Source organism: Phoxinus phoxinus (genome assembly GCF_949152265.1).
Source record: "Phoxinus phoxinus genome assembly, chromosome: 11".
In the NCBI taxonomy this organism is placed as follows: Eukaryota; Metazoa; Chordata; class Actinopteri; order Cypriniformes; family Leuciscidae; genus Phoxinus; species Phoxinus phoxinus.
In genome coordinates this window covers 17,417,466-17,437,847 of record NC_136886.1, presented here as the reverse complement: position 1 = coordinate 17,437,847, position 20,382 = coordinate 17,417,466, and the positions used below count along the sequence as shown (strand labels likewise).

The following is a 20,382-nucleotide window of genomic DNA, read 5'->3' as shown; positions in this document are numbered from 1 at the left end:
AGCCAACCATAAAGGCTCGTGAATTTCTGTTGTAGAATCTGTTTGTTGTAGAATATGATAACATTTACATATTTGCTGGAGTTATCTGCTTGTAAAACAATAATTCCAAGGAAAAATAAGGATAGGCCTATCGTATTATCAACTCAAGATTTTTTTATTCTCTTTATATGTATTTTTCCGTTTCAGTTCCACACATTTTTTCAAGACTAAATCTGTGACATTCTGTTTTGTTTGGAGAAAAAGAAAGAAAAGATTATAAAAGTTTTTCTCAGAAAAAAACACATGCAAGTGTGTAATGGCACATTATATAATTCTTTCAGATGACAGATGTTTAATGAAAAGTATGAATAATCTGTTTACACGGTTGAGTGATTTCTTTGTTTGTTTTTCGTCCGTTGCAAACTCACTACAGTGAAATATCGCCATATGCCAAACAGTATGGACAATACTTATGCAACCAGCCTGCTCTTGTTACAGTTACAATAAGATGAAAATGAAAGCATTATTTAAAGTCTTTTTTAAAGCGCATACCCAACGATCTCAATCATCCTTTACCCAAAGCCCTTGTACTCATATCTTTAAATCAATGTTTGTTAACTAAAACTTAAACCAAAATCATAAAAAAAAAAACATTTTAGTTACTTGAAATAAAATGAAAGTTAACTGAAATAAAATAAAATATACAATTATTATTTTGAAAGTACAATGAAAATATAAAAGCTTATTATTTATCTTTGGAAACAAAATATTGTCAAATCTTTAAAGGGGTGGTTGATTATGATTTCACTTTTCTAACTTTAGTTAGTGTGTAATGTTGCTGTTTGAGCATAAACAACATCTGCAAAGTTACAACTCTCAAAGACAAGTTCAAAGGGAGATATTTTCTTTTACAGAAATCGCTTTTTAAGGACTACAACAAACGACTGATAGGGACAACACGAGCTTCCTCCCTGGATAGTGAAATCATGAACCCTAAAATGTACATAGCCCCTGTCCCCGGGAACACGCAACAAAGGGGGTGAACTGAAGTCTGAAGAGTTGTTGTAGTAGATCACATCTGCTCAAGGTGTCGTATCCGTCTTTTCACATTTATTGCAATACAGTGTGAGTACGTAACACAAATGCCTAGCATGTCACACTGTTGGCATCTTACAACAGTTCCCACACGAGCAATTTATAGATTATCATGACAGAATATGCTAATCAAAGACTTGAAGATAGTTAACTCCAACACATCAGCAACATAAATTCATCAACTAACCATTCAGAAACGTCCTGTTGCACTCTACATGTTTTCACTTCTTCTTGAGTCCCTCCATCATTGTCCGACTCCAGTTTGAACATAAAAGGCAGAAATTTTAAAAACAGTTTCTGACTTTTTAGTGCATGTAGCTCCGTCCTCTTCTTGAGTGAGCAGCAGCTCATTTGCATTTAAAGGGACATACACAAAACAACGCGTTTTTGCTCACCCTTAAAAAGGGACAATTTTAACATACTATTAAAAAATATCTGTGGGGTATTTTGAGCTAAACCTTAACATACAAACTCTGGGGACATCAGAGAGATATTTTACATCTTGTAAAAAGGGGAATTATACCACCCCTTTAAGATGTATCTCATAAATGGGTCTTTGTATATCAATAAAGAATGTTAAGGGAGTTCCTAAAATTGGGTTCCTTGGTATCAAAACGTGTGAAGCCCCTTGTTATAGCTAGTCACGTAAAACAGAAAGTCAGAGAGAAAAAGACCAACAACATTTAGCAATCAAAATGTTTAATTTACAATAATTAATAAATTATATAAATAACAAAATATCTTAAAGAGTCTATTTGAGATTTGAGGGGATCAGAATCTTTCACAAGATGCCATCTGCTCCTAAAGTCCTGTTTCGCATCTGGGACCCTATCCCTCTCGGGACAGCTGAAAGAAATCCGGCCTCAGCAGCTGGGATGGATTAAGGGTGGAATATCTAATGAGAAATTCCCCTCAGATGGAGGAGCGGGATGCAGGCTTGTGGCTATTCAAGTGGAAAATGCAGTCCGAGAAGCACATGGAGGAGATTGTGTTTGTTTAAACGACCTTTTCCATCGCTCCTGCTTTTTCAGTACGCCGGGCGTAATTAGCACATGGCAAACACTTTTAAGGACAGCAGCAAAACAGACGGCGAAAGTCTATTGTTAATCCACTGTGTATGATGTCCGTCCTGCATGATTTTCAGAATATGTCTTCTGATGAAATCCTTCGCCATGACATAATTTCTCTGTGTTGAAAGACAAGGCTAAAAGTTAGTAAAACTGAAAATTATTAAAAAAAATTATTTTTCCTATAATTTTGGTAAATCTAGTTGCCACAATAATGTAAAAAAAAATATTCACCGAGAAATGAACATCCTTTAATAATTTACTCACCTGAATATCATTCCTTTTTTTTTTTTTTTTTTTTTTACTGATTTTCAAAATGACTGAATTTTCATTTATGGGTGAATGAACTAGATATAAAATGCAAAATGACTTTGAAAATTTTAAACTGCTGTCATTCATTACAGTAAACGGAAGACTCACACATTGCAGGTGGGAACAATCCTCTCTTCAGGATGTCTGGAAAAACGCATTCTCCTCAGGAAAGATGGGAGTCGGAGTTTAGGTCTGTATTGTTTTGGCACTGGACTAAAACCAGAGACAAGAGGAAGAAGGTATGAATGGGAACACAAATGCATTCAGGACTTATTTTTTTGTCACAACAGAGTTACTACAACACAAACGCTCGGAGCCTAAAAAGTGATCAGAGATTTAAGAACAAATGCTCTACTAACAAGACCACATGTAACAACGGATGTGCGTTTTCTGCTAGTTTTCTGGCTACTTATAAACAGAATCTGGTGATATTGAGGTTGCTGATTCAAAAGGCTCACTTGACTCTGTAAATTAATTTCAGCATCTGGTTGCATGTTACACATTAGTCAACAGACACTAAGGTACTTGAAGGGTCAATGAAGTAAAAGAAAAAGACTAGTTTGAAACACATGTACCAAATACCATTTTTAACAAACATTTACATTTAATGACTCTTAAAATGTCATCAAATAAAAATTCATAACAGATTGTCTTTATGACTTGAATGTATTTTAGTGTTTTTGAAAGTTTTAGAACATATTTTTCAATACAGATATCATTATGTTTTTGGGGAGTCACACTACATGACATTTTAGAACCTGAACTAACCTTGGCTTGTCTGAAAAGGTCAAATAATCTGATATTTGAAGAGAAATATTGACATAATTGATATAATTATTACAAATATTGACATAATACCTGTTTGCATCACAGGAGGACCTTTTTCCAAATATGAATAATATTTTGTTATATTTTATTTATAACTGTTTTACTGCTTTCCCATAAGAAATAATAATAGCTTATACCAAACTACTTAAAGGGATAGTTCACCCAAAAATGAAAATTCTGTCATAATTGACTCTCCCTCAAGTTGTTCCAAACCTGTATGGATGTCTTTCGTCTGCTCAACACAAAATAAGATATTTTGAAGAATATGTTTTTTCCATAGTATAGAAAAAAATAGTTTGGTTACTGACATTACTCACAATATCTTCGTTTGTGTTCAGCAGAAGAAAATAAATTCATACAGGTTTGGAACAACTTGAGGGTGAGTAAATGATGACAGAATTTAAATTTTTTGGGGGGTGAATTACTGTTTTCCTTTTGAGAATTTCATCATCAGGATCAGTTTTTACTTAATGCCCCTCAACAATTTTTTTTATTTAATTCAGAAATTAAAAACACACTCATCACAGAAGAGGTGTGATCAAGTCACTGTATGAATAGATCGTGTTGTCACTCACCATTCAGCCTGTGATGAGGGCAGAACGTGTATATTAGAGTTTTTCTCCTCTTCCTCCTTTTCCTGCTCTCTCTCGTTCTCTTCCTCCTCCGGTTCAGCACAAATGTTGTCCCACAGTTGGCTATTGACAAAAAGAGCCTCCTGCAAGCTGAGCCCACGGTCCAGACAGGTCACCTGGCGACAGAGGGGGCAGCGAATGGTGCGCAGGCCGCTGTAATGCAGCGCCATTGTCTCCAGACAGGGGGTGCAGAATGTGTGGTTACAGTGGAGAGTTCTGGGAACACGGTCGGTGCGAGAGTAGCGCAGGTAACAGACGCCACATTCCTGATCCTCAAACAGCACCATGGCGGAAAACTGGAACTTTTATACAGTTGCTGATATAATGTTTTTGTAGTTTTGTCTTCTGGAAAGTGTTTAGCGTACTCTGCGAAAACAAACAAAAAAAGATGAAACTCTCAGGCGTACTTTGTGCATTTGGACATAACTGTTGTGTAAAGGCAGAGTTCACCCAAAAATTACTTTCTTGAAACTCAAAAGAGGACATTTTTGGTTTATTTGCCCATCCAATGAAAATCAATGGGTCCAAAGTTGTTAGGACATCACAATGTTCTCTCAAATATCTTCTTTTGTATTCCTCATTAGAAAGAAATGCATACAGATTTGGAACGACATGTGTAAACAATGACATAATTTTCATATTTGGGTTAACTATCCCTAAGCACATTAAAATGACAAATCTTGAAGCAGATGGCAAAGCCATCATTGACTCTCACCAAGCTTTCATCCTTATAGTATTCAACTCTAATGCTGCAGACCACCTGTTAGTCTAGAATATTATATTATTTAATTTGACCTCTGAGTGTTGACCTCTGACCTAATGAAGACAATAGGCCTACAATACTGCATGAAAAAGAAGAGATCATGACAAGATCATCTCTGGTTTCTGCAGCCATGAGAACCCGCTAAGATTTCAGTTCACCAATTATTCAATTGACAGCATATTCCATAACATTGCTCTTACTTAATATCACGTGTTTAGTTAGTTTTGCTCTCTTGTTAGTGATGGTCAGGTAAAAGATTATATGAGAAACATCTTTAGTCAAACTGTAACTTGACTTTTATGTCAAACCATTTGAACAGTATGTTCTTTCTTTATTGTGTAAAACAGCACACTGTAAAAATCACTAAATGAATGAACGTTAATGTCCTATTTCCAGTGAAAACATCTAAACACCCTTAAACAAAATTAATATACATGAGAAGCATTGCATAGTTAGAATTAAGCTTATATCTCACTAAACTGTTAGATTAAGATAAACACTTTTCAATGATGTTGTAAGAAAAATTTCAAACAAGTCTTAATATCGTATCGGAAAAGCAAAGAAAGCAACTTGCACTGAGATATCTTAAATATTGTTTTGCCTCAAGATGACCACCAATGTTTTTGCCTAATGGCACGTTTATAAAAGCTATACTTAAATGTCTTAATTTAACTAAAGTCTACTCATGGCTTAATCTAAGCCCTGTCTCTGAAACCAGGCTTAAGTTTGCTTGTTGTGTAACTTAATATTAAAATTAATCTATTTAATGAAACACACACACACACACACACACACACACACACACACAAATGTAAATCAACCTTAGTTTAAGAAAGAAATTATCAAGAAATATACTTACAGAACAGTGACTAGTAGCCTAATTTAGTTCTCTGTATAGACGGTTGCAGCTCTTTGTCAGAAGATTAATCACTCATCTGAGAGACTAATAGTGGGTGTGTGAATAAGAGCAAACTGGCTCTGCTGTCAGTGTGAATAACCACCGCGTGTTTTAAAGAGGCTGTGGAGTCGTGGGGGAGGTTATATCTGCGTTTCTCCTCCCCCAGGGGCACTTCAAGCGCAGCTCTCTAAGTTCTTTCGAATTTCAGTGTACCTCCTTACTGGAAAAGTCAAGAAATTCCATGTTTAAAGATGACATAACTTGATATGGAAAAACTTGTTAGGGCAGAAGGGGGAAAAAAACCTGAAGGGGAATTTTCTTCAGTGGAAAATATTGAAATGCAATCTATAAAATTAGATAATAATTTGAATATAATAATATTTGTAAATGGACAATTGAAAAATATAGTCAATTATCAAATAAAGGGTTGTCAATTGGCTTTTTTAAAGACACCATTTAAGGGATACAAGTTAAAGGGATAGTTCACTTTCAAATTAAAATTCTGTCATCATTTACTCACCCTCAAGTTGTTTCAAACCTGTATTAATTTATTTCTTCTGCTGAACACAAAGGAAGATATTTTGAAGAATGTCAGTAACCAAACAGTAGTCTGTACCCATTGACTTCTATAGTAGGAAAAAAAAATACTATGGAAGTCAATGGGTACAGTCAACTGTTTGGTTACTGACATTCTTCAAAATATCTTCCTTTGTGTTCAGCAGAAGAAATAAATTAATACAGGTTTGAAACAACTTGAGGGTGAGTAAATGATGACAGAATTTTAATTTGAAAGTGAACTATCCCTTTAATATCATTGAATAGTTCTGCTGCCTTCAGCAGGTCAGTCGAGATTTGAGGGACTGAGGGTTCATATCAGCACAGTGCAACGTGAAAAGAGAAGAAAAGGGGAAAAAATACTGATCAGTATGTTTGACGTTTTAGGTAGGATAGTGTCTTGAACTTATTAAGGATGTCATACTATTTATAAATTATTATAGATTATTCTGAAATAATGCAAAACAGAAATAAGTTTTGTTTTAAAAAAGTTTTTTTCTTGTCATCTTAATGTTATGTCTTTTAGTCTTCTTGATAGTACAGTATCAGTCAATGTTCTCAGATACTTGTTGGAACCCTTGATTATTTTTGTTAATTTTTTTTACTTTAAATGTACATTGACGATATTAGTATATACATTATTATTGTCAAATGTTATTATAAAATGTTCTCACAAAAGTATCTTTACATAGCCTAATAAAATATAAAATATGGGCTCGTCCGGGATTTGAACCCGGGACCTCTCGCACCCAAAGCGAGAATCATACCCCTAGACCAACGAGCCACTTGGAAATACTACAGCATTATTAGTATATGAACCATTATCAGAAAAATAACATATCTTTTACAATTGTTCTTATTACTGTAACCCATGGGCCTATATATATTCTTCGACCTTGACTGCAAATATTGTTCGTTTGCTGCATAGGAGTCTAGGCGAACACGCGTCGGTCTGTGTTAACTCTTTCAGTTGCGTTAATGCTACGTAGTACGTCATGCATAACATATCGTCATTTTCACATGTATCTATGGTATTTTATCACTATAAATGACAGGAACATATAACACATGAATAAGTAAATAAATAAATAAAACAATGGGCTCGTCCGGGATTTGAACCCGGGACCTCTCGCACCCGAAGCGAGAATCATACCCCTAGACCAACGAGCCACGTGCAACTTATAACGCAACCTGAGAGAACATAAACCTTAACGTCGTACACCATCATATACTGTGGTTGTTATAACGTTAATGTTGTTGCTGTACTTGCGCTATGCAAATGCAATGTGGTCAACTGAGCCACATCAAAACAATAATTAACGCATCTTATTATCCTCATTCGATATTCCAATACTGCTATAATTGTTTAGCACATTTGACATGTTTTAATGTATGCAGTTCCGATTGGAATGTATGCATAATGCTATTGAGCTAATTTATTTATTGACATTACAATTAACGTACATATAAAAATCACAGTAACAATCCGCGTACTTTGTATCCATTACTTGTTAGCTAACTACTTACCAAAGACACGTGTATTTGTAAACACACATGTATGATTAAGTATGAAGTATTTTCATTTTGTTTCACCTTGGTATCCGTATGCAATATTCGGTGGGTGAACTAATGTTTTGAAGCTCTCTCATATTCTCTGCTAAAGCTGACTGTTGCTGCATCTTTGATGTCAACATGGGAGAATAAATTACCCACAGTCCTTTACGATAATGTCGAGTGTTTACAGCTGCTTGTGCCTGTCACCGTAGTGGATGAAAATATTGATATTCTGTGTTTATCTTTAGATCCAAATATTGATACCACAAATATAAATTGGGTTGCAAGCAAATGGTTCATCATGGATTATGAGTGCGCAAAAACTCAATTAAAAATCATTATTGTGCTTTCTTGCGACAAGTAAATAAGCCACAGTCTGTTATATTTTATGATTTCTAAAGTTATAGAGTATTTAGAATAAAATACACCACACTATTACACAACGGCTCCAATGAGAAACGACTCCAATGGCCGTACTGTATGTAAGCCCATATAACGTTAGCCACAGCCCACATAAGAAAATAACACATCACATGCTTTGATAAATCGTAACTATGACATAAACAGTCGAAATTATGACATACATTTGTGAGATGAAAGGTTATGAGATAAAAGTTCAAAATGACAGTAAATAATTAATTCAATTTTATTTAATAATTATGAGATTAAAAAGTCAAATGTATGTTTTTCTGCGTTAATTTCGCCATTTTAGTGACATAATTTCGGTTTAGTATGTCATTAATTTCGACGTTTCATCTCATAAATATAAAAGCGACTTTTTATGTAATAATTATTATTTACAAAAGCATGATCCCCCTTATGTGTCGGAAATGGACTTCCATAGTAACCTACTGTTCACGTGACACAGTGCGGAAGCACAGGGAGGGTGGCTGACTGTTCTGTTCTCTTGTTGTGATGTTCTTGGTTGTTCGCTTTCAACTGTTGAGTTTCTGTCACCTCTACAACCCCAGTTGACAAACATGATGTCAAGTGTCCCTGGAGTTGTAAGTGAGATTTGTAATTTCGAAATATAAACGTTAACACTTACTTTATCTTGAGTTCAAAGGTCGTGAAATACCTTTATTTTCTCGGCAAACTGACAAGTAGACAATGCGCGGACTTTATCGCCACGCTAACAGGCTAATGTTAGCCAAGTAGTGATTTGTTACTAACATGGTAGTGCATTAATAAGACCTTGTGTGCACATATACAGAGAAGCCAGTTTTCAACTTGATTGTATCACATTATAACGTTAGTTGTTCAGCTTCCAATAATAGCTCAGCATGTAATACCTCGTTATTATTGGAACACCACTGGCTCATTCTATTTCTTTGTTAACCACTGAAAATGTGTTTTACCACTGAAATACTGTTTTATCTGATTCCCAAAAGCATGAAATCACAGTGTGTCAGAATAGTTAACTACCACAGCACACATATAGCTATGGCATTTGTAGCACAGTTGCTCTTGGTAACTAATGCAGATTCAATACTAGTAGATGTTATTGTTATTTACACCCATCATCTCTGCTCATGATCTCTCTTTTTCTCATGCATGCAGTCCATATTTTGATAATGTAACTGTACATGGAAGGTCACTGAGAAATAATGGAGGAATTTCTGAGCACGCTCCGTGATCATGATGTCAGGTAAACGAGATAATTAAAATTATGCTCAATCCTCATTTATAAAAAAAGGAAAGAAAAAAAGCTGACTTGTGTCATGCATTTCTATGTATGTAGGCATACAGCATTCACTATTGTTTACATGCTGTTCATCTCCTCTTCATCTCCTCAGCTCTGTCCTGTCATCCTGTGAGCCAGAATTACAGGAGTTGATGCGACAGATTGACATCATGGTGGGGCACAAGCGGCGTGAGTGGGAAGCTGAGGTTCGAGCCATGGAGCTGCGACTGCAGAATACACAGGAGGATCTCCAGTCAGCCAGGGCTCTGCTCGACAAGAGGAGCTCAGAGGTACTATATCACACCTTGATCACCTGGCTATGTTCATACTTAAGTTTGGAGTTTGAGGCTATTGTGTTACACTAAACAAAGCTTGTCCAATTTTTTTTTTAAAGGAGCCGAGATTCAATGTTTTTTTATACACCTGTGGGCCGGATAGTGTGTGTGTGTGTGTGTATGTATATATATATATATATATATATATATATATATATACACACACACTAAAGTAGGTATGCACATTAATAATAACAGGCTTCTCTTAATAGCAGGCTTCTCTTAATTTAAGGTAAATATTATTTATTGTTAGGTCACAGTCAAACTGCCTCAGACTAATTCATTGTTCAATCAATGTATAAATTCAATAATCAATAATAAATCACAATTATTTTTTACCTATGTTGAGAAGTTCCATATAGAAAAAGTGCATCACAATTTTATGCATACTATATTCATCTGCATTATCAATTTAGCCTATATGATAGAGTCTGTCTTTTGGCAAATGAGACAAAAGCAATAATTATGACTCTCAGTGAAAAAATTATCTGATTTCCAGCACTCGACTTAACGCTTCTTTGATGTGGCCATGGTGCTATCCCGAATTCCCGATAACAAGCCGTGTCCTAACATTAATGGTCACTCAGTCACGGTTTACCGCTACACCTGGGGTAAAATCTTGTGTTGCCACCTTGTGGTGATATTGTGAGATTGCATGATTTGTAAATGATGTGTGGCGGGCGGCGGGCCACATATTGTATATTTTAATTGATAAGCTGTGGGCCATTTTGAAATCCATCCCTGGGCCGTGATTGGCCCGCGGCATCTGATCGATTTCTGAAGGCAACATTGTTGCCCACAAGATATCCCACAATCCTCTGTGTTCGATTCCATGACGGTTGAGCTAAAACATAAAAAGGCCATCTGAAAGTTGTGGTCTGTGGTCAGTTTTTGTCTAAATGTAAGTTTTTGACCGACCTTTTCCATGTTTGATGTCGTTTGTAGCTAGAAATTAGTATGGTATTAAACATTTGCTTTGTTATTCACCAAAGCACTCTCTAGTTTGTTGTAGATCAACTGTTCGTTGGTTGATTTGTGATTAGTACTAATATACTTTATGAGACAAAGTATGTTCCAGACTGCATTCAACACAATGAAATGTAATATGAGGCCACAAGTTATTCTTAAGGACTAAAATGGTTGTGATGGTTTTGTTTTACACTTTCAATGGTGAGAGATCTCTTTGTAAATATTATGGCTCAGCAAAATCACATACATCATATGCTCTGCCTTCACCCCTGGCAGATGCTTAGGGTGAGAGAAGTGATGATGACCCTGCTGGAGCTCCAGGATGGGGGTTTCCGAATGTTGAAGTTGGTAGTGGAAAAGGGAATGCAGCAGGTGATCTGCATGAAGGCGTGGGTCTTCCTGCATGACTGGACTAGACCAGCCTCTGTGCTTTTGTTTGAGCATTATTATGAGCATGTGACCTATTAGTTAGGTCAGTATTGTTAATAAAGCTACATTGATTGTTGTTTTGATTGGCTCTAAACTGCTTTGTTGCATTACGTTTCTCTGATCAGATATCATCATGATCATGACACCACTACTGTAATATTGTGAGTAATATAGGCCAAGGCAGTATTCTGTTATGTTTCTGTTATATTTTTAAAGGTATTTAATATTTTAGTTTTGTTAGATCAGCTAGACATGACGCATCATATTAGTATAACTGACTTAATGAATTAGATTTAAAATGTAGATACATGCATCTAATACTGCTTTAAATCAAATATATTATAATATTATATTATTATAATTTAATAACTCCATGGGTTCCAAAAGTCTGAGATCATGTTGAAAATCTGTGCTTCAATATCTAATGTTAAACTAAACAAAGATTTTTAAAATATAAAATAAAAACAGCATCCTGACAAAAACATCTTTTAAAAAAAAGAAAGAAGACAAATAAGTTGTGACAGTGAGTTCTGCTATCATAAAAAAAAATTAGACCGCAAATACTACAGGAAATTCATATGATTTTTTTAAATTAAATTTGAACAAAACTAAAATTGTTATGCTGATAATATAATTTGCATTTAAAAGTGTTTTATTTTAGAAGAAAAAGAAGCATTTTGACTAGTGGCATCAGACCCCAGCATCACGTACATGTGTGTTGACTGCATTGTTATCCATTATAGGCTATAAGAATGTCATTGTAAGAAGACTCTCCACTAGGTGTCATGTTTGAGCTGCAGTTCACACAGGCTCTGACAAGCATGATCTTATGTTCTTCAGATCACGGGTCTCGGGAAACAGCTTGATGAGATGCAAGCTGGAAAACAAGAGCTGGTTGTGAAGTATGAAGAACAGCTGCAGCATGTAAAAGATGAGGTAAGATCAGCTTTTATTTTAGCCCTAGTAGTGGTGGTACATATTATTGTTACACACACAGTATTTTTCTCAAACACGTGGTATGATCTGATTCTACAAAACTTTTTTTTTTTAATCAATATAGTTAACAATAACTCCTTTCAACAGTTGTCTAAATTGAAACGCAGCTATGAAAAGTTACAGCGTAAACATCTGAAGGAGGCGCGAGAAGGAGCTCTGAGCAGAGAGGAGGACAGGACTGAGATGTCCCACCTCAATAGCAAGATGGAGGTACAGAGACTGGCTAAATATAAAGTGGACTTCATTGTTTATATCAGAATCATTTAGTAGTTTTAGTTCAATAACTTTTTCTTTTTTTATGCAGGAGTTTCGTCTGCGTTCAGCAGAATGGGAACAGCAGAGAATGCAGTATCAAAGACAAGTGACCTCGCTGGAGGAGCAAAGGAAGAACCTGGCTGAACAGTTTTCCCTCATTCAGGTGGACTTTATTTGAAACCTAACTTTTATACCAGGTTTGATAATTGAGTCAAGCATGACATTTTGGTATGGTTTAGTGGTTGAGGTTTCTGGTACAAGAACCCACAAATGAGTGATGAGGTCAACACTGTTCTTATGAGGATTGTTAAAGTTAATTTAATAATACGGGGTGGTTGGCGTCCAGGGGGTTGCGTTAAGGTGTTTTTTCTCATACCTTAATGGAAGATTTGGCATTTGGGCCCCCGTGCAAAATGCAGCAGCAAGACTCCTTGTTTCCGAGTGCCAGAGAGAACATATCAACCCCGTTCTTGCTTGCCTACTTTGGCTTCCAGTTACTTAAAGAGTTAAATGTTTAATTCTGGTATTGCATTTTTCTTAACTGTACTGCACTTTGGTACACATTTTGCTGTTTTTAAATGTGCTTTATAAATAAACTTGAATTTAATATTAATATGTGTGAAATTTTGGGTGTCTCAGTCTCAGGGTGTAGGTCGGTCGCAAGAGCAGGGGGAACTCCAGCGGTTGCGCTCTCAGCTACAGAGGGCTCAGGACAGCCTACATACGAAAGAACTGGAACTTGAGAGACTTCGGCTGCTCCAGGATGAGCTGGGAGACTCCATCAAGGAACAGCATGTCAGCTGCCCTGCTGCAGCCCACATACGGGGACAGGTAGATGCAGATCCACTAGAAAAGTAGAGCTAGAAATGGCCTCTAGAGTGTAGTACATAGTGTAGTACTTGAGAAGCAAGAGGAAAAGGCATATGCCTTCATATCATCCTGGGGAGTTCCTGCTTAAAGGGACAGTTCACCCAAAACTTTAAAATTCTGTCATCATTTACTCACCCTCAAGTTGTTTCAAACTCCTGTATGAGTTTCTTTCTTCTGTTGAACACAAAAGAAGATATTTTGAAGAATGCTGAAAACCAGACAGTTGATGGACCCCATTGACTTCCATAGTATCTTTTTTTCCTACTATGGAAATCAATGGGGTCCATCAACTGTCTGGTCACCAACATTCTTCAAAATATCTTCTTTTGTGTTCAACAGAAAAAAGAAACTCATACAGGTTTGAAACAACTTGAGGGTGAGTAAATGATGACAGAATTTTAATTTTGGGGTGAACTATCTCTTTAAGACCGTAAAGGGTTAATTCAACCAAAAATAAAAGTTCTGGTATGCTTTATTCACCCTCATGTCATTCCCAATCCAATAGTTTTTTTTTTAATTTTCAGAACACATATAAAGATATTTGTAATATTCTTAACGATATTTAATATAATAATATTCGATATTTGTCAATCCATTAAGAGTCCATGAAACGAAAAATTTCAAGCTTCAAAAAATATATAAAGGCATTGTAAAGTAGAGACACTTCTGAAGAGACACAATTGCTTTATTTGATGAACAGATTTAAATTAGACTTTTATGCACACATAGAGACATTGATCAATGTATCGGTACGTACAAAAAACACTTCAAATATGGTCAAAGAAAGCTAAAACGTTCTTGTTTGACGCACAAGACCCAATGAGGTTTTCTACATTTGATGTGCTCCATGTATGTGCACTGTTCAATGTTTATATGTGAATAAAAAAGTCTGAATTATATATGTTCATCATTTAAAGCAATCATGTCTCTTTTTACTGTATTTATGAACCTTTTGAAGTTTGAAAAATGTCTTTAATTTTTTTATGCTTTTTCATGAATCAGACTGATTGGGTTCTTGAGCTCAACTCAATGTTTCATTCTCAGCAGTTTACCATTTAACAGCTTGTTGGAGGGGAAGTGGGTATCAGTGGGTAATTTTACATTTTGGGTTGTTTTTCACTAATGACTTCAGTTATATAGTGCACTAGTATAGTGGATCAATTTTCTGATAGTTTTATGGTGCTTTTCTTTTAATATTTTGAAAGCTCAAAGCATATAATTCCAACATAACTTAAAGGCAGCATTACATGCTGGTTTAATAGCTGCAGCATCACTATTATTGTAAAGTGTACAAGAAAAGTGGTAAATGTGGTTTTAAATCAAATATGTGATAGAAGGAATAATGGTAAAGCTGTTCTCTGCAGGTTTTGAGTGAAGAGCGAGAGGAGCTGAAGGCCACACTGAATGCTCAGGATCAGTTTGTACGTAGCACAGGAGTCCAGCAGCAGCAGTTACGCCGGGAAGTTTCCCGACTCAACCAAACTCTGCAAGCAAAAGAGCAAGTCATAAGGTACGTTATCATCATCATTTCAATATTTCATGATCATTTAACAACAGTCCATATGCAATAGCAAGTAACTTGCTAGGTATCAAGCTCAGTATGCAACCATGATTTACAAATCACTTATCTTTTTGTTTAGGTCTCTAGAGGAATGTTTATCATCACACGGTTCGTCTCCAAGCTTGGCCTCCCTTAGACTAGATCTAGAGAAAGCCACAGCCAAGCTGAACAGTTCCCAGGCCTGTGAGAGTCACTTGAAAGCTGAGGTTGTCAGACTCAGAGACAAGTGAGATGTTTTTAAAGTCTCTTCATGAGAATATACAACAGCAACAACTAATAACCAAAAGCTCATTCTGGAATATAAACCTTGAACTCCGTTCTGTTTTGTCAGGTTGGAGAGCATGCGAAAGCATAAAGTAGAGATGAGCAGACGAGGAAATGAGTGGAAACAGATGGAAGAGGAACACGCTCGCTGTACAGCTGAAATCAAACGTGTATGAACAATGAGCAATACAGTTTTGAGTTTTTTATATATTATCAGTGTGTGGTTAGGCAGCTTTATTGATTTTAACACACTGAGCCGTCTCATTCACAACGAGAGAAATGATTGCGAAAGATTTATTAATGTGTACAAATTACTGACAAAACTTATGTTGACAACTCTTTGTGCCTGTAGTTGCGTGAAGAGATTGAGAGAGCCGAACAGACCCGTTGTGGGGAGTTGGAGGGAATGAGGAAGGAGGTGTCTCAGTTAACCAGTGAACTTCATCAGCGTGACATCACCATTGCCACACTCACTGGCTCCGCCTCTAGTATTGAGCGACAGCTACGGGCAGAAGTGGAAAGAGCAGAGCGTCGGGCATCAGAACTCAAGGTTCACCAAAAACCTGCTATTCATGACCCTATATTAAGAGACCTGTTGAGAATTACTAGTTTATTAAATCACACTGATTGTGTTCTCATGTTGGTTTTTGTAGGTGACACAGGTCCAGCTTGAAACTCTAAAGCTTGAGAATCAGCATCTAAATGATCTTCTAGAGAGAGTCGAGTCAAGATCACCTAAGGTTTCCATCCTTTGCTCAGTAAACCTTCATTTTACTTATGTGTTCACATTTAAGTAATGTTTTGGGCTTGATATTGATGATATTTGAAATCAAACCCAAACAAACACACCCCTCCATCCATTGCTCTGCTCCCAACATACCGAACATGCTATGCAACACAGGTAACGACTAACAGCTGGTGTATCAGACAGCTCGCGCAAGTATGGATGAATCTGCTGTTAATCAAAAACAACAACAGCATTTATTGGTCCTGTGAAACATAGCAAAACCAATGTTACTCATGTATCGAGCAGAAACAAGGCAACCTCAGCATCCTTTTTCAGGCCTTCCCACTCTCTAATGTCTCTCCAGACTCTTCCAATAGTGAAATAGCTGTTATTATTATTATTCAGCAGGCTGTTAAGTGCTCACAAAAGAGATGAGTTTTCAGCTGTTTCTTGAAAATTGTCAGGGATTCGGTTGGGAAGATCATTCCACCAGCAAGGAACAGTGAACAAAAACGTTCTTGAGAGTGATTTTGTGCCTCTCTGTGATGTGACGGATGTTTTGCATCCTTTCAATTTTTCATGTCATTGTTGCTCATTCATTTTCCTTTTCTCTTTGTTTCTCTGTTAGAGGGGTAATGGAGAGCTGGCAAGTCTTAGAGACAGCTACGTGTCATCTCTGAACAGTTTGGAGGAGGAGAACAGGCAGCTGAGGCTGGAAATGACTGAGCTACGAGCTCGCATGGAGGCCAACAACCAGACCTGGCAAGACAAGTATGAGAGAGCGTTACTGCAAAATCAGAACAAGAACCATTCGCACAATGCCCAAAACAGGTACAAAGTACTTCCAAATAAAAATGTTCTCTCATCTAAACTCATACAGTCTGAGAATTACAAGTCTAAGACCACATACAAAATTTGGGATGAACAGAAAGTGTTAAGGTTTTAAAGATAAATATTTCTGATTAATCAAATAAGCAAAAATGTGACATTGACCATATGGCCTCTTTGTATAAAAAGTCAGATTTCCTTGCTTCCTTTGATAGCAACAAGTATGCTGTCATACAAACGTTTGGGGTCGGTAAGACTTTTTAACTAAAACTGGAAACTAAAACTGCTAAATTGTAAAAAAACAAAAAATAAAATAACAAACTTTTAAATAAATGTTTTCTATTCAATATCTTTTAAAAAGTAATTTATTCCTGTGATGGCAAAGTTACATTATCAGCAGCCATTACTCCAGTAATCAGTGTCACATGGTCCTTTAAGAGTATTTCTAATATTCTGATTTGGTGCCCAAGAAACCTTTCTTCTTATTATAATTACCAATGTTAAAAGGGGTTAAAAGTTAAAATAGAAACATTTTTGTAACATTATACATGTCTTTACTGTCACTTTTGATCGATTTAATGTGTCCTTGCTGAATAAAAGTATAGATTTCTTTATAGTGTATAACGCTAGTGAATATAAGTGTATTATGCAGTTCTGTAATGTGCTGTCAGATTTGATGAGGATGTACAGCGCAGACACCAGGAGGAGCTGCAGGCCATGGAGACTCGGATGCAGGAAAGAGCCTTGCTATACGAGGACCAAATACAGACTCTCCTCAAACAGCTTGAGAACCTGGCACGAACTTCCCCTCATCACCCCTATGGCCAATCACAAGAGACCAGGATGGCTGTGTCTCCAGTCCACTCGTCTGCATCATCTGCCTCATCCTCATCTTCAACTCGTAAATCTCATAGGATGGCAGCTCTGCTCAGTGCGGCGGTTAATGGAGAAGACGCTCAAGCTTCCAGCTCGGTAGACAACTTTCTGCCTTTGGTCAGTAATAGAGATATGGGTCAGTGACATGATGCTCATTTTGTTGTCCCCATCTATTAATTTATTCAAAAAACATTAAAATACATTAAAATTAATTTGGTATGGTTTTTGGGGGATAATACAAAAAATGTCAGGGGGATTCAATGGGCACAGTAACTCGTTCAAGGGGCATGGTCCACGAATCCCCTCTCCCTGTTTGTCTTATTTGCCACTGACCCATATACACAAATCTGAAATCTTTTTCTGTCACCCCTCTTTACATTCTCTTAAGACAAGCTGTGTAATACTGTGACACTGCACAACATCCTTAATGGTCAATTCCTCTCTCTTCCTCCAGGACTCCACTGTATCTCCAAATGGCTCAGTGACCAAACGGTTTCTAGAGGAGGAAGCGCTACGGTCTCAAGAGCTACTTCAGAAACTGGAAGGTCACATTCAGAGCATGGAGCAGGAAAACGCCAACACCGTCTGCAAATACTTGGGCAAGGACAGCAGCCCTCAAAACGATCACTGAGTCAAAAGTGCCTTGACCTGTTCCTGTAGAGATATATACAGGTCATGAAGACATATCCGCATGGCCATTTTTATTTGAGAGGGAGAATGGGTTTTGGCAGCTAGTTGGGATTCTTAGTTGCTGCTAGATGATTGGACAAGACCCTTGTTACACCAGGCCAGCTCTACAAAAAATGACACCAAAAGCAGTGGCAAAACTTTTGTCCCAAAAGTGCTGAATACCTCCAAGTTTAATGCACTAGTAAAGGAAAGACCATGTGCACGCTCCCTTTTTCACTGTACCTTGACCTTTGACCTTTCAAATGGCCTCTTGCATCTACCGTCATCATCTGTTTGAGCACTTTAGACATATCTGTACTATTTTTGCTGTGCCTTTTTCTCACTTTCCTTTCTTATATAATCAATATTTATATGCAGTATCTTTTTTGTAAACCTAACTGACATGATTGTGAAGAACGTATGTTTTAAGGGTTGAATTAAAAGAGATTGTTTCCATAGCCATGTTTGTTATGGGAGTGGATGAGGTTGTGTGAATGGTTTAATTTCTTCGTCATTTTGTGTTTCAAGCAAAAGGCTGTTTGGACATGTGATGGGATCAGATACATTCTCTGGGGTCATATCCTTTAGCAGGGTTGCACAGCGTGTTGACGTCAAACACACAAGCTTTCTCTCGAGTCTCCACCTATGTTAAGTGGCCTATAACAGACCGCTGTAATGATTTAGTAAAGTTTCACCCCAAGAATGCACGGACTGTGCCAGGCCTGACCGTTTACAGCACACACACGTTCGACATGAGAACGCTCATGGAATGTTAATGTCATCCTCCTGCACATGGAAATAGCCAAAGGCTGTTATTTAGCACAGAGGGGAAAGACTCATATTTTACCAACGGAGTGATACTGAGTGGGAGATGTGCTCCCTCACTTTAAAAAATGGGGGGAATAGGAATATCCTAAATCTAATTTGCTTTGGAATGCATCTCTCTCTCTCTCTCTCTCTCTCTCTCTCTCTCTCTCTCTCTCTCTCTCTCTCTCTCTCTCTCTCTCTCTCTCTCCTCTCTCTCCCTCTCTCCTTCTTGCCTTCCTTAACTTAGCAAGTGCTGGAAATATGTTTTGCCGGGCTTCGTTCCAGCGGTTTTGCGATTGGAATTCCATAACCTTGGTTACCAGGCCTGCAAAGCTCAACAAACAGCGCTGAGGAATTTGGCAGTGTGGAAGTTTACTCTTTTGCTGGCTTTTTTTTTATTTGCATGGGTCTTATGAATCTTGAGGCCCTGGACAAAGTCAAGGGCGAACTGAGTTTAATCAACACTTGACTTGCTTGACTGGTTGAACAGAGGCCAAGAATGTATCCGATAATTTTGTTTTGAAACTGTTACTTTAAAAGGTCAAAACTTTCAGAATGTTGACAATGTAATATATGGAACTCGATCGATCATAAAACCTGTGAAAAACTAAAAATATTTGAAACTAATTCTCAGTGTTTTTTGCCCATTCAGTCATTGTCTGGAGTTTAATGTTGTTTAGACCCCCGACGTTCTGCAGTTCATACAGGTTTGGAACGTAAGGAGGGTGATTAAATTATGACAGAATTGTAATTTGTAACGCACGAGTAAGTGCCACTTTGATGACCAATATACAACATGCATCTTCCCTCTCTGTTGTAAACAAACACAGCATCAGCTCAAGTGTGGGTAGGTTTGCTCACGTCATTATGCGACAGGAAGCTCGTGCTCAAGAAGAAGACCATGCTCAAGACTGCCGTGATGATCGTGTTCAGGACGTTTTGCCGAGGGTGTGGATCACAGGTAATAATGTTCAGTTTCTACCACAGACTGATCGTTTCGCTTCATAAGACCTCAATGTATCGTCAGGAGCCACGTGTTTTAAATTTTTTTTTGTATGTATATGTTTCTGTTTTTTTTTTTACTCTTAAAGTGACGTTAGCCGTTGACTTGAAATATATGAATTACCAAGGACCACAGTTTAGCTAAAAAATCTTTACAATTCTAATGAAGAAAAACACCTACATCTTGGATGGCCCATAATATATTACTTTTACAACCCAGTAGATGGCGCAAGCACGATTCGCAATCTCATTCTGTAACATTTTACAAGTTAATTACAATGGTAACAGTTCATTTTTACAGTGTTGTTGTTACTTGTATAATAATAACAGAAAATTGTGCATAATTATCCACAACTTACCCAGCCTAAACCAAACTCTAAACTTAATCATATAGTTCAGTACTTATTTGTAATTACTCTGTAACAAC

The 20,382-nt window shown here is 37.0% G+C and overlaps 2 protein-coding genes across 16 annotated transcripts; one reads left to right on the top strand and one right to left on the bottom strand.

Moving 5' to 3' along the window:
* Positions 1-1,070: 1,070 nt before the first annotated feature.
* On the bottom strand, positions 1,071-7,813 carry LOC307006954 (uncharacterized protein). 3 transcript variants are annotated; one of them, XM_079628501.1, is made up of 4 exons: positions 5,536-5,775; positions 3,857-4,279; positions 2,562-2,666; positions 1,071-2,260 (listed from the first exon to the last, which is right to left on the bottom strand). In XM_079628501.1, exons 2-4 carry the CDS (start codon positions 4,198-4,200, stop codon positions 2,215-2,217), a joined length of 495 nt encoding a protein of 164 aa, XP_079484627.1. In that variant the 5' UTR covers positions 4,201-4,279; positions 5,536-5,775; the 3' UTR covers positions 1,071-2,214. The 3 variants fall into 3 exon arrangements, with proteins under 3 accessions (XP_079484627.1, XP_079484629.1, XP_079484628.1); XM_079628503.1 differs by lacking the exon at positions 5,536-5,775 and adding an exon at positions 7,723-7,813 and having other exon boundaries at positions 1,830-2,260; XM_079628502.1 differs by lacking the exon at positions 5,536-5,775 and adding an exon at positions 7,657-7,792 and having other exon boundaries at positions 1,830-2,260.
* A 698-nt stretch (positions 7,814-8,511) lies between these two features.
* On the top strand, positions 8,512-19,578 carry cep63 (centrosomal protein 63). 13 transcript variants are annotated; one of them, XM_079629366.1, is made up of 16 exons: positions 8,556-8,687; positions 9,244-9,331; positions 9,480-9,657; positions 10,948-11,043; positions 11,941-12,036; positions 12,184-12,306; positions 12,401-12,514; positions 12,991-13,146; positions 14,586-14,731; positions 14,862-15,008; positions 15,114-15,216; positions 15,399-15,596; positions 15,700-15,804; positions 16,402-16,604; positions 17,273-17,573; positions 17,932-19,577. In XM_079629366.1, the coding sequence occupies exons 2-16, from the start codon at positions 9,291-9,293 to the stop codon at positions 18,106-18,108; spliced, it is 2,184 nt and encodes a 727-aa protein (XP_079485492.1). In that variant the 5' UTR covers positions 8,556-8,687; positions 9,244-9,290; the 3' UTR covers positions 18,109-19,577. The 13 variants fall into 13 exon arrangements, with proteins under 13 accessions (XP_079485494.1, XP_079485485.1, XP_079485484.1 ...); XM_079629365.1 differs by having other exon boundaries at positions 12,991-13,182; positions 15,700-15,786; XM_079629363.1 differs by having other exon boundaries at positions 12,991-13,182.
* The last annotated feature ends 804 nt before the right edge of the window (positions 19,579-20,382 follow it).